At 40.9% G+C, this 13733-nt stretch overlaps 1 protein-coding gene across 3 annotated transcripts in view; it reads left to right on the plus strand.

Moving 5' to 3' along the window:
• Positions 1-13733, plus strand: part of LOC119657069 (serine-rich adhesin for platelets) — a 181560-nt gene that overhangs the window by 124261 nt on the left and 43566 nt on the right. For all 3 annotated transcript variants that reach the window (XM_038063823.1, XM_038063825.1, XM_038063824.1), the window contains exon 2: positions 10755-10868. In XM_038063823.1, coding sequence (XP_037919751.1) covers positions 10790-10868 — 79 coding nt within the window. In that variant the 5' untranslated portion in view covers positions 10755-10789. The remainder of the gene's footprint in view (positions 1-10754; positions 10869-13733) is intronic.

Consider the following 13733-nt stretch of genomic DNA (forward strand, 5'->3'; position numbering starts at 1 on the left):
TGGTGCATGCGTTTGAACTTAGGTTTCCTTTGCTGGTGGTGGAACATTCATTGACTTTCCAATGACTGTAGATGCGGCATAACCTTCACCAGTTACGTTACGTCACGTTTTTTCATCTTTGGAGCTAGGTTCACTTCAACGTGGATTTATAACCCTTTATAAATATTTTTGATAAGTCCTTTTCCAACCGATCTCGAAACGCTGGATTTCAATCCGTAGCCTCATTACGGTCGGGAGTAACCAACTAATTGGGCCGAATATAGAAGCAGTTATAGTAAGCTAACTTATTTTTGAATGGATCATTCAGATGCTGTAGAGTCCTCACTGGGATTGCAACGCAAACCAGGAAGCTTGAGATTCTTGTCCGGTGTCTCAAGCTCCATATACTAGTTAAGCTGAAAACACACAGATAGGGTTACTTCTATTAAATCCAAATAATTTTTAGTTAAACCTAACGCCCAAAAGACCGGTGGACAAATTTGACAGCTGTTGGATTATTAGTTTGTGGGATGGAGCATTTTGAATTACGCAACTTTTGTTAGTTTGAAGAAAATTAAAAAAAGGAATTTCGTCTGTTATGGGGTTATATACAGTTGTGATGGCCGAGAGCACATTATCTCAAGAATATTCACACCAAATTTAATAACAATCATAGCATTAGGTCCAAAGTTATAGCAATTTATAACGAACCACCTCATTGCTCCAGCGTAGTTGTGCTTCGACTTTTGAAATTTCACCGCCGTATATACTGCTTGCAGTTGCAGCCACAAAAGAAGTTATAATGGCTTGTAGCCAGCATCAAATCGACTTTTTGGAGTCTGCAGAAGGAGTAATGTATGGTCCTGGAATCGACGACGATGTTAATAAAGTTAAATTTAATTTTTGAAATGAAAAACACAAACTTGAAAGTGCCTTTGCGGTGAAATCTGGTCTAATCACCACCAAATTTCTACCGTATATATATTCTATATTATGATAATAGGTATTCGCCGAACGGAGGAATTTCAATTTATTTAAAAAAAAAGAAAAACAATTTAAATTTAAAGTCGGAAAACAAAACAACAAAAAATTTATTTCGGTCTGGTTTAGGTCTGGACTTATGATGGTTTTCACTTGAATTTAATTCGTACCCAATACGCGTTTGCGATTATATTTAAGTGGACCAATTATCATCTGTCGTTACTTTCGGTCACGCTGCTCCCAGGGCAGAGGTGAGGCAGCGTCTGATGAGTTGCCTGTGCCCTGGACGAAATCGTCAGTCAACTCTTTCCTTCCTTTTTGACTTACTAAGTTGTCAAAAAAATTGGCAAAATGTCATTCACTGCTAGTACCTAAGGAGGCACGTGGTCTCCGTATGCAGGAAAAAATAAAAATATTTACAAGATAAGGAAAAACCCTAGTTCTTTTTTCAACTTATATATCAACTGTAAAAAAAACATGGACATTAATTTCAACTCAATAAACTAGATACGGATTCAAGACAACCTCAATCCTCACGATATGCACTGCAAGTTTTCTATTCCCTTTTCAGAGATTTCAAAATCCAACCTCTGAATTTATTTTGAGATAACCAGCAAGAAAGTCATGTTTCAGACTATCAACAACTTACTAACCATATTTTCCACGTAGACATATGATTGGCAACTAATTTTCCAAATGCGCTGAATAAAAGACGGATGGTGATGGTGCCCTGATCCCGATCTTTTCTTACAATATTAATCAATTCGGCACAATTCTAACCAAGCAAAAAAAGTCCATATTTCTTTCTTTCTCCATCTTACTATTCAGTTTACTTCCATATCATCTGCCATGAAGTAAAACAAACGCTACTAACAGCATCCAATATCAGCCAACTGGTGGTAACCCTTGGTTACCTGCTACTTACAGGTACCCCCATTAAGATACTGAACAACTTACTGCACCACGTTTAGCTGACATTGAACTTGGTCCAAATTGTACACATTACATTACAATGATGAATCTTTTAGCAGCCTCAAAATGAAGTAGTTGAAATGGAAAGCGGTTGCCATTGAAAGTGTCAACCACGCTGCAGCAATCTGATTAAAGTACACATAAATATGGATAATTCACACCTTATTAATTCCATCGACCACAAAAGGCGCAACCAATTTACATAACCACGTGAAAGGTTGCCTCCTATGCACTCGCAGTGTATGCTTCAGCCCATTCAAACCACTCACCTTGGAAGCAGGTGCTAACAAGAGTGAAAGCTGAACACAAAATAAAAAGTCATACCACGAAGCGGTAGTGCTCCACGCGAGGCTATAATTGTTGCATGTCCGCTGTTAGGCCGACGTGCCGACAAGCGAATTACACAGCGTTGAAATGGCACTTTATCGCTCACGCACTGCATCGTGCGTATGCAAATCATCGAAAAACGCATTCAACAAATGTTCACAGTTACAGATGGTTGCGCTTATGAAAAGTGTGTTCTACACGTGCAGCGCTTTAGGCAGGTACAAAGGGGAAGGTAGCACCTCCGATACCTACGCGTGCAACTGCAGGTTTCAGTTGATGTCACCGGCAGTCATGCATGGGTTAACTTAACGCCAGCGGATGGATGGATTATCTAATCGTGAACGTCTTTGCCTTCCGATTTTCTTGGCCGTTGGCGCGAGTCAAAGTCAAGGCCGTAGAGCAACCTCTAGATGTTGCCTACCACATGAACGAGTACTTTCAGCGGTTTTTTTACCTACTAGATACGAGTAACCCGTTTCGGTTTGAATGGATTTATGGCATGCCGGCATGAAAGGTGCCAACCTGCACCGGTGGGTGCTCTTAGAGGCTGCAGTGCGTTTCTGGTTTGTTGCAATTTATGTTGCGGTTTGTCCACGATAAACTTGCCTCTTGCATTTGATATGCTAATGATCGCTCCACGTTAATTTGCAAAGTCATTTTTCTTCTGCTCCATTATATAAATTACGTGAATTGCTAAGTAATTTGCAGATAATTGCGTTGAGGATGGTACCTGTGCTTTGTGCATTGCCAGCATTAATCTCTTCGGCAAGAATTTCCGTTCCGTTCATTCCATAAATTCCATTGATTGCTACCAATGTTTCCTTACACACAGTTCTTTCCTTTTACAGTTAAAATTATTATTTCTACTTACTACTTAAGCAAATGAAGATTTTTATCCAAACTGAATAAAAAGATGTTTCCTTTCAACGATAGCACACACCCACTTCGAGTGCGAAGGATTTACCCAAGCTACCCTCAGCATGGTCTACTTGCAAAGAGGATTTGTCAGTTCCCATCCGACTTTAACCTTTTCATCAGCTCATTGACGACTAGATCCAGGTCGTCGTTCGGTTTCGCGGAGCAGAATGCTTTCACCTTTGCGTTCCTGACTCTGAACCGCACTCTATAACATACCTTTTTCCAATGCCACTCGAAACTTCCCATTTATGCAGAGCAGAAAAGGCTGGCTGTTCACCGGGGGTTCCTATTCCTTGATAACCACTTATCTATGCTGATCTTCGCAACCAGGTGCGAGCGACCGGTCTCCCGGAGATCTGGGCATGCAAGATGACCTCGAAATTTCACCTCTTCTAGCCTTCGCTGATCTTAGCGACACACGAACTGAGAATGTTCCTGGAGAATTGATCCTTGCAAGGTACGACATGGAATCCACGGACCACCTGACGGATCAAAGCAAGGGATGAATCCCCAATGTTTCCCTTTGCCGTCCAGTGGATGCTCAATGCCCACCTCTGACAACCTCGCCTCAACACTGGCTCACACTTCATGCGCCAGTTTACCGCCAGCATAATTACCATTCGCTAGCACCACACGTAAGTACTTCCCAGCCACATCGCTGAAGGTTTTTGTTCGTGCCCCTTCACACTCTGCTCCCCTGTTTGCAACCTTGCAATTTGAGGACAGTGGCTTCCAAGCTAGTTCATCTACCGCCCCTTCCCAGGGGTTCCTATTCTAGGATTCGGAACAGAAGTGCTACAACTGCATCAACTGTAATGCCTTCTACGGTTACTGTCTCCTGGCTGAATGCCAACAGCTTGTCCTCCGACAATGCGCCTGGCATCACCATCCTTTCTTCCTTTATCGTTCATTTCATGTTTTTTTTAACTATGTCTTGGTTACACAAGTAATCCGGGAAAAATGTTCACCCTGACTAGCCCGGCGACCAGCGTAAAATTCTCACTTGAAACTGAATGCCCAATGTATTGAGGATCCGCCAAAGAGCAATATCCCAATTGGCGCCACGCAGCCCTCGGCGTAGGTTGGGTTTGGGCTCATATTGGCACCTCCCAGAGAAGAGAGGACGATCCTCAGACTGTTGTTTTAGTCCTTTTCCCACCAAATCCGCTTGCCTATAACACACGACCACACAACTCTAACCTGAAGAATTATCTCACCAGGCCACTTTCCATGCCATTACTTGCCGTCATCTGGTCATCTGGCAGTATTTAGCTTTCTCTTGAACCTGCATTTTCTGTTTCCTTGATGTTGCCCTTGCGTAGTTTGACCCTTTAAAAATTACCTTATCCTATTAAGCTAATAAGTTTTCCAATTAGTGTATTGCTGATTTCACTCTTAACTAATATTGGAGGGGATTTGTGCTTGTCCGGATAGCTGAGTGGTTAGAGCGCAAGGCTGTCGTACGGAAGGTCGCGGTTCAAATCTCGCTGGTGGCAGTGGGATTTGTACCGCGATTTGACGTCGGACACCAGTCGACTCAGCTGTGAATGAGTACCTGAGTCAAATCAGGGTAATAATCTCGGGCGAGCGTAATGCTGACCACATTGCCTCCTAGTGTACCGTTACGGTGTTGAATGGAGTGCTCTAACACACTTCAAGGCCCTGATCCAACATGGATTGTTGCGCCAACGATTATTGTTATTATTATTTGTGCTTAGACGAAGTTATCTCCTGTATGGAACCACTATTCACTATGAGTGGGGTATTTGCGCCCAGAATGCAATAGTAGTTAAATTTCGTAATTCTTGATCACTTTGAGGGCGCTCTCTGGCTGGGCTTCCTCACATCATTTGTGGGCTTTCTCTCATCATTTGTTAACATATATTATTAGTGGGCGAAAGGGAAGACGTATCAGAACCGATTCGCATCCCGGCATCATGTTCCCTGAAGGACTGGAACTTGCATAGTGAAAAAGTATTCATCTCTGTGGTCTTCATGTTTCTTCCTATGCCAGAGATCAAAAAACCTTAGGGAAATTCACTAACAGATATATCTTAATCGCGTTAAATTAATTTTTGTCTCATCTGTCCTCCAGTTGCTCCCAGTGTATATTTTTGCTGCGCCAGCTACTGTCATTTCTACTTAGAGTCTTTAAAGTCACTTCTCCTCCTGCCTCCCCTGTTTATTTGCGGCAACTTCAACATACCCATGCTTACATGGTGTCCTGGTTACCCCTTTCCTTGATTGTTTGTGCCGACTTCAACTGGTCATGTTAGTTGACTTAATCATACTGACTCTCCATTCCAATGTAAAGAGAAGAGGGGATGCGCTGAAATCTTTCCTTTTCCATCGCGACATATGAATCTCAAATTTCACGACTCCAAGTGCCTGTCCTTACCATTATATTTTTTTATTTCTTCTCTAACTTTATACTGGTTCCAGTAACTTTGATTCAGGGGTAACTTTCAACCATGTATAAGAAATTCAGAAAAGAACAATGATTTGAAAATTGAAATTGAATACACCCGATATTCAATTGGATTAGAGAATTGATAATGAAAGAATAGAAATGTGACGCGAAGTAGGTAAATTTTACATGGATACAAAGTGCATGGACCACTATAATTTTTATCAAATTTTTCGACTGGGTATATTCTGAGAATAGGTCCTTCATGTAATTGACCACTTTCAGGCCCTCGCACTCCACGCCTTTATAACCAATGTCAAAACTGATATTTGCTTTGAAAAGTACTTGTCGAGGCCTTTCATTTGTTACCCCACATGGCAATATTCGATGAAAAAAATTGTACACCCACTTTCTAGGTATAGGGACCCCCATAAGTTCTGCAGCAATATAATCCAACATATGTGCGCAGATTCACAATTCCTCCTCTCACCAAATTTCATGTAAATCAGTGCAGTCGCTTCTGAGAAAAGTGCGTGTGACAGACAGACAGACCGACAGTGAATCAAATTTAATAAGATTTCGTTTTCAACAAAACTTTAAAAATAATTTAAAAAAAGGTGATTTATTAAATTGTTGTACACTTGAAACAAATGCACATAAACCACAAAGCTGTCAAACAAAAGAGAGACATATGTATCATCAACGGCCCAAAAACTGGTATCGGCCTACCTTAGTAAGAAACTCCGCAGTTTTGTGCCGAGATCCACCAGATTGATATCCCTAAAAACTATCTGGGTACTGCTCCATCTGAGGCAAGGTGTACCGCGTATTCCTTTTCTGCCATAGATATTGCCAACATAAATAAATGATTCGAAACTATTACATCTTCGGCCTTCCTCTGCCTAAAAATGTATAGGCATTATAATTGAGTAGAAGTGGAGCAAAAAAAATACCTATATTATAATAATATAGTAATAATAAGCCCAAAGATTAAAAATCCCCCACGCTGATTAAGGTAACAACTGGACCGGACCGGACCTTATTTTTAGGAAAATGTCATGCAAGAAGAAAGCTGATGCAATCTTTTCTAAACAGTTAAGAGTACGTGACTCAAATTCCACTTCCCAAAGTGAACAAGCTGCATCAAATCTACATTCCTAAATAAACCCAAATGACTAACACCTCTTCTCCCGGACGAAGTACTTCCAAGAAAACCTGCACGAAATCAACTATGGAGAAGTTTGTGAAAGTAATTTCTAGTTTTCTAAGGTAGTCAACCAGCCAGATTCATCCCTCTTAAGGGCCCTTCACAGTCTTCAGGTCTCTCGTTCGCTCTGCAGTTCCTTGATGGAAATCTCATTAAAACTTGTTATAGGTCTCTTATATTTACACTGGAGTTTAAACAGCATTCATTCTTATTTCTTCAAAAAGCGCGATTCCAAAGTTGTTAGTTTAATTTCTTGAATTTTACAGTTCTTTACCTCTTCAAAGCGCTCTACAAATGTACTATTCCGAATGTTCAATTACAGTTCTACCGCGTCTTTAATCCTATAAGAAACTATAGTTTATTGCCCAGCTGTTTTCTTGAATTTTCCCCCGAATTTATCTATCTTGGATTCCGTCCTTGTATTGAAGTCAGTTCGCCTGACAGTGACAATGAGACTTCGAGTAGCACTCCCCACTTTGTAATCAACTCTAACACTTTTGAAGTACAAATTGCTGGATCAATTACTTCCACTCTGCTTGATCCAACTAACATTGGGGCACATCCCATCTTCACAGTGATAAAACCAGCTGAAGTGATGAAATCAAGTAGCTTCTCCCCATAGATGTCATTTGCTACTTCCCTAATAAATATATGGAGCGTGAGTTCGAGAGCGCTATATTCCACATACGTTACTAAATCTCTTAGTTGTTGAAGCGGCAGAAGACAAAGAAAAACGTGAGGTAGATGCACAATGTCAACTATAATATGACACCATCAATCTGGTATTGCAACCTTATCGTAGCTTGGTTCTGAGCATAGAATAGTTTCAGCATAGTTAGTTTTTGCCAACTTTTGCTAATTTGAAGAAAATAGATAAAAGGGAAGCTTTACTTTTTGGCGAGAAAAAATACCGTTTATACCAAGGCTTAGCTTGATAAACATCACTCGGACTTTGATCCAGGAAAATCAGCCGTTGAGAACTGATTAGCTTAGTTTAAACGAGGCGAAATCAGCACCGAGGACCATGCACGCAGTGGACGCCTCAAAGTTGTTACTGGCGAAAACATAAGAAAAAATTCCACAAAATAATTTTCGACGAATTTGATCGAGATAGCTGAAGCTCTGTTCAAAGTTGGTGCCGCGACCAAAATCAAAATCGACCAAAAACAACAAGAAGTTGACGATTCTAAGCAGTGTTTGAAGTTCTTCCACCATAAAAAAAAACCCGATTTTATACTTCCTTATGTGACAATGGACGAAACATGGCTATATTATTTTACACTAGAATCAAGGAGATCTTCATCTGAGTGGGCTGCACATGGTGAACCGACTCTAAAGCTTGCAAAGACGCAACCAGTCGGCTGGCAAGGCTGTGGCATCATTATTTTGGGATATACATGGCATAAAAAATATAAAAAGGGAGATATCACACAGTGCAGCAATTATAGAGATATCACGTTGCTGAGTACCATCTATAAGGTATTCTTCGCTATCTTGTTAGGCCGGATAGCCCCATAGTCCCAGAATATCATTGGCCCATACCAAATAGGCTTCACTCCAGACAAATCAGCAACACATCAGATTTTCAACAGTTGCACCATCTTTTCATCGACTTTAAAACCGACTATGATAGCATAGCCAGGGTAAAACTGTACACGGGCATGAGAGAATTCTGTATCCCAACGAAATTGATAAGACTGACTAGGCTGACCCTGACCAATGTGCGAGGCCAGATAAAAGCAGCAGGATCACTCTCAAGACCATTCGACATCAACAACTATCTACAACAAGGGGATGCCCTATCATGCGTCCTCTTTATACTGGCCCTCGAGAATGTAATGAATGAAAATATATGGTGGCAACGTCAGCACCAAAAACCAACCAACCTACAACATCAAACCGCACTGGTGAATTGGGAAGAATAAAGATAGGAGACTACAACTTTGAGACCGTTGATAATTTCTCCTATCTAGGGTCGAAAATCACAACCGATAAAAGCTACGATGATGAAATCCGCGCACGGTTGTTGGCAGCCAACAGAGCCTATTTCAGCTTACAAAAACTGTTCCGCTCGAAACGTCTCATCATAGGGTCAAAGCTCTTACTGTACAAGACAATGATTTTGCCAGTCCTCATGCATTCCTCGGAGACTTGGGTTCTTAGCTAGAAGAATTGCGAACTTTTGGTCACGTTCGAGAGAAGAATCCTCCGAAGAATTTTTGCGCATAATATGCATCGACTATCTTGAGAAGGAAAAATCCATCAACAGCGACTATCACATAGCGTTATTGAAGTGTTTGTGCTGTGTGCTTCCGCACCTGCCGTTTTCTCCAGATCTGACTCCTAGTGACCTTTTACTGTTCTCAAAGGTGATCGCCGAAATTGAGGCTTATTTTGAGGCTAAAAACAAACCGGACTATAAAAATAGTATGGAAAAATTGTATAACCGATATCATCGTTGTATCGCTCTCGAAAGTAACTATATTGAGGAGTAAAATCAAATTTTAGCAAAAACAAATTTTTTTCTATGTTAACCTACGGCCTTTTCAGCTCATCTCGTATCAAAGTCAATTGAATCGAGCCCAGGGCTCTTACACCCGAAAGATATAAGTTTAATCAGCCATCCAGTAAACCACCCCCCCCCCCCCCCCCCCCAAAAAAATTCTGTCAACAAGTATGGTGTACAATAACTTCTGACTTATTTCTCAAGAAATTTATTATGTATGAAGCTTACATTGAAGAATTCTCAGCACTTCACCCGAACCATATTGACTCTGGAAAATGGGACTCAAGCTCTTGACCATTAATTTTCATTTCATCCCCTGGACCCAGCTAGTCACTTTTAATTTACTAGATGGAACTCAATGCAAAAATCAGCAATATTTAATTAGTCATCATTGTCCGTTTAGTAAGAATATTACTCCACAATCATGATAACGACACAACGTTTTCAAGTTGTTATTACCTTTCAAGTTGCCATTAACCTAATTAACTTGTCTACAACATTTCAATGTTAATGTAACCTTGTGACTTCCATTGATGTCATGACGTCCTTATACATATCATTGCGCAAATGCTCTCACATTGCAGTGCACGCTACACATGGTAAACGCCATGAAAAAGGTCCGCTCCCAAAACTCCTATTTAGAATATAACCCGTCTATCTCCCAGATTACCATGTCACAACAGTATTCTGAATTTAATTGGCACAAAAAGATCGACAGGAAAACGAACCCATAAAACGTACGAGAGGCAAAGAGCAAAGGAATTCATACTACCCCCGCAATGAATGGACCAGGACTAACCCAACACACTTGTACATATCTCCTCAACTCATAATTGCAGCTTGTTAACATTTCATGGTCCACAGGACAAATTCTTCCAGTCATTGTTAGGTTCCATGGAACTTCAGCCCTCTTAACAATGCCAACAAGGCATGGAATGGAACATTTTTTTTCCATTTTTGAAATTCTTTTATTTCGTCGGTGAAAGGATTTGAAAAAAATTGCTTGAAATCGATACGGACTCCTTTCATAAGAATATTTGCGAGGCCTTTAAGAATGGATGACTGGAGATCGTTGTGCTATGCATGAATGTTTGCATAATCAAATTGAGTAAAAAGGAAGAAGCGCTAATTATTTTATAGAACATAAGAGACAATTCGCGTGCCTCATCCGCTACAACGTTCTGGATCAAAGGCACGTGAAAGACGCCCCCTTTATAATTATCTCAATGTTTGTCTTCTGAAGTCATAAAGCGCCGTAGGACCGTCCAAAATCGTCAACCTACTTCTATCTATTTTCGGTTTATATCTGCAAAGGAGCAAAATGCAATTACCACGAGTGCCTCGCGATAATACTAATGACATTGCAACATTCCAATAAATACATATTGCCTTTACGTATTCGCCATAAGCCTGTGTTACCTGAGAACTAATAAATGTCTTTTTCCACTTTATTGCAGACTGAAGGGACTGAAAACTCCACCGAAGCCGCAAGATGTTATCCCCACGGCAAATGCAGTGGGCGGTGAAATGGGCCTTTATCGCTTTATTGACGGCGACTGCATCATGTGAAGGTGAGTAGATATGACTCTTGCAGTTTAGTTGATTAAATTATCTTGTTTATTGCACCTGAGGTTTGTAACGATGGAAGAATATTTGCAACAAGGTTCTTGGAGTATGATTATTCGCCCAGCAATCGGTTTATTATGCAATTTTGTTGTACAAGTTTATCATCTAAATTATGAATGAAAAATACCATAAATAAGTGCTGCATGTGTGTGACTCAAAACGCCTTTTGCCGTATTTATAAAATTGGATGTTAGTTTTGCTAGTATTATTAGCAATTTATTGGGTCTTAGCGTCATCGCTCGTTACATTGCTTGCATTCATGCCAACTAATTAAATTGTTAAGTGGCAGATAATCAACGTTGTTCGTAAAGCGCATAGACGAATTAAATTACGCATGGCCTGCTAAACGGTGAACACCAAGAAACTCGACTAGTCAGGAAGCTTGAGTTGGGCAGCTACATGGTACCCACCTTATCTCTAGTGGAAATCCAGATGGTACAAGCAGTCAACTATTTAGGACATAGAAGCATCATATCCGCAAACAGAAATCCTGCAAGTTGCTGTTGCGATGTTGGACTGTTACAGGCAAGACCTGAGGAGTTTCACCACAACCTATTTAGAAGAGGGGTTGCCTTGTCTTGATCGATTCCACCTCGGTCTGAGGCCTGATATGGATGGAGTCAAGAGGTTCCCAAATCATCACCTACGCACCATGCAAACGTGGTTTCAGTCCGCTTTTGGACATTTCCCAGCGACATCAATGCTCAGACTAATCCTGAAACGATCGTCAGCACAAATTACATCTCCATACCGTCAAAACCGTCTACTTCGCAATTTTTCACCATCGATCACGGGCGTTCCCATTAGTCCAACGCAATATCTTTATCTTCATTACCACGACCGTTATCCATTGCCTTGAAATCGGCCAGCATTCAGAACCACAGTAGGCGACAACTTGGACCACATTACGGTAGATTTTGGCTTTGATATGTTCGTTGATGCTTCCATTGCAAAGAATACCACTGTGAAACGCCACTTCATCCAAGTTGACTCGATACGTGAAATAATTTTAACATGGCATTGATCCGAAATATTTAAATCGCCTAGTTCTGAACAGGGCAACAGGCGTTGCTGCAGAGTATACCAGCTGAGTTTATGTGACACATGGTTATTTAAACGACGTCACGAACGCTATTAAAAACCTCCATTGTATGCGACAACAACCGTATCGGACAGTAATTTGATCATTTCGTTTTTTTGCCAATCAGATGGTCTTCCTCCCTCCTCCATACCAAAATTCAAGAACTCACTGAACCACAGCGTTGGATCCAAGCTTTTCGCTTTCCAGGGCTCAGTAACGATGTCATGAGGTCTTGTTGCTTTAATTCCTCCTTTGCTATGTAAAAAGTGGCATTGCTCCAAATTCAGTACTTGTGGAAGTGGAGGATGAACAAATTCTTTCGTTAAAATCTGCTCGCTGTCTGTCCATCGTAGCTGTTCTTATCATAAACACAACAGAAGAGTCCGATATCCTGGAACTCAGAAATGTCCATAGATTTCTATTGAAGGTGTCCTAGTTGACCGGCTGAAAATCGTCCCCGGATTTATAACGGGGTATAGTGACCGGATAGCTCAAGCGGTTAGAGCACTGGGCTGTCGTAGCGAAAGGTCGCGGCTCAAATCTCGCTGGTGACGATGGGCTAGGTTATCGTGACTGGATGTCGGATACCAGTCGACTCAGCTGTGAATCAGTACCTGAGTCAAATTAGGGTAATCATCTCAGGCGAGCACATTACTGACCACATTGCGTCCTATAAGGTGCTGTAATCCTGTAGTGTACCGTTACGGTCTTGAATGAAGTCTTCCAACACATCACGGCCCTGATCCAATATGGATTGTTGCGCCAACGATTATTATTATAGTAGATAAGATTTCCTTCAATTTCATAGAGAGCAAAAGAAATATATTGCAAGGAAGCAGGAAGCAGTCAAGGAGGGATTGAGGCGTGGAAATATAACGAAACTTTTCCATTGATAATGTTCGCGCTTAGAAAAAGTCACGATTGGAAGCAGTTAAATAATGCTATTCCATTTGAGTTATTGATGAGGTTTCTTTGTATCAAGGCATTCAGAAGCTATATTCCGTAGTTCGAAAACGGAGGAAAAGAGACGATAACAGGCGAAAAATGGTGGGAAGAAACTTTGCTAATAAAGGAAAAGTGGCCATTCCATGTATTTCTGAGGCATTGAATGGGGCAAGAGAAAGTGTCCCCATTTGCCTAGAGCCCATCTTATCGAACTGTAGTCTGGCTGAACCGGGTGATCCTATAGTTATTGTTCAGCTTAGCGGACTCCCTCATAGTCTTCTTATTGTCTCCATATTTTATTTGTCAAAATTTTTACTAGTTGATCACAGTAGAACTCCAGTTTCATTAAGTCTTTTGCTAGCCTTGAGCTATGACCAGTAACCGTAATCTTCTATGCTTTCTATGCTATTCAACCATAAAAGATTCTTTTTAAAGTTTTGTTCAAAACAAATTAAGGAGCGATTCTTAGAAGCCGTCCAGTCGAAAAATCTAAACAAGTCAGAAATCCGGGAGCCAGATGCTTCAGGTATTCAAGGTTTTAAGTTTTCTAATGTAAGAAACTTTGTGTAAGCTAAAAAATCTTCCCCGTATTTTAAAATTCGTACGCATGTGTACAAATCAAAGATACAATTAATACATTGAGCCTAGTGGTGCTCGGCAATGTTGGGACCTCACACCCTTTCAGTAGAAGGGCCCTAATGCAATGCCTGCGTATGTCAAATGTGGGCACCGCTTTAGCGGCGCAGTCACTCGGCAAGTCAGTGACGACTATACTCACAGGGCG

Source organism: Hermetia illucens, chromosome 5 (assembly GCF_905115235.1).
Source record: "Hermetia illucens chromosome 5, iHerIll2.2.curated.20191125, whole genome shotgun sequence".
NCBI lineage: Eukaryota > Metazoa > Arthropoda > Insecta > Diptera > Stratiomyidae > Hermetia > Hermetia illucens.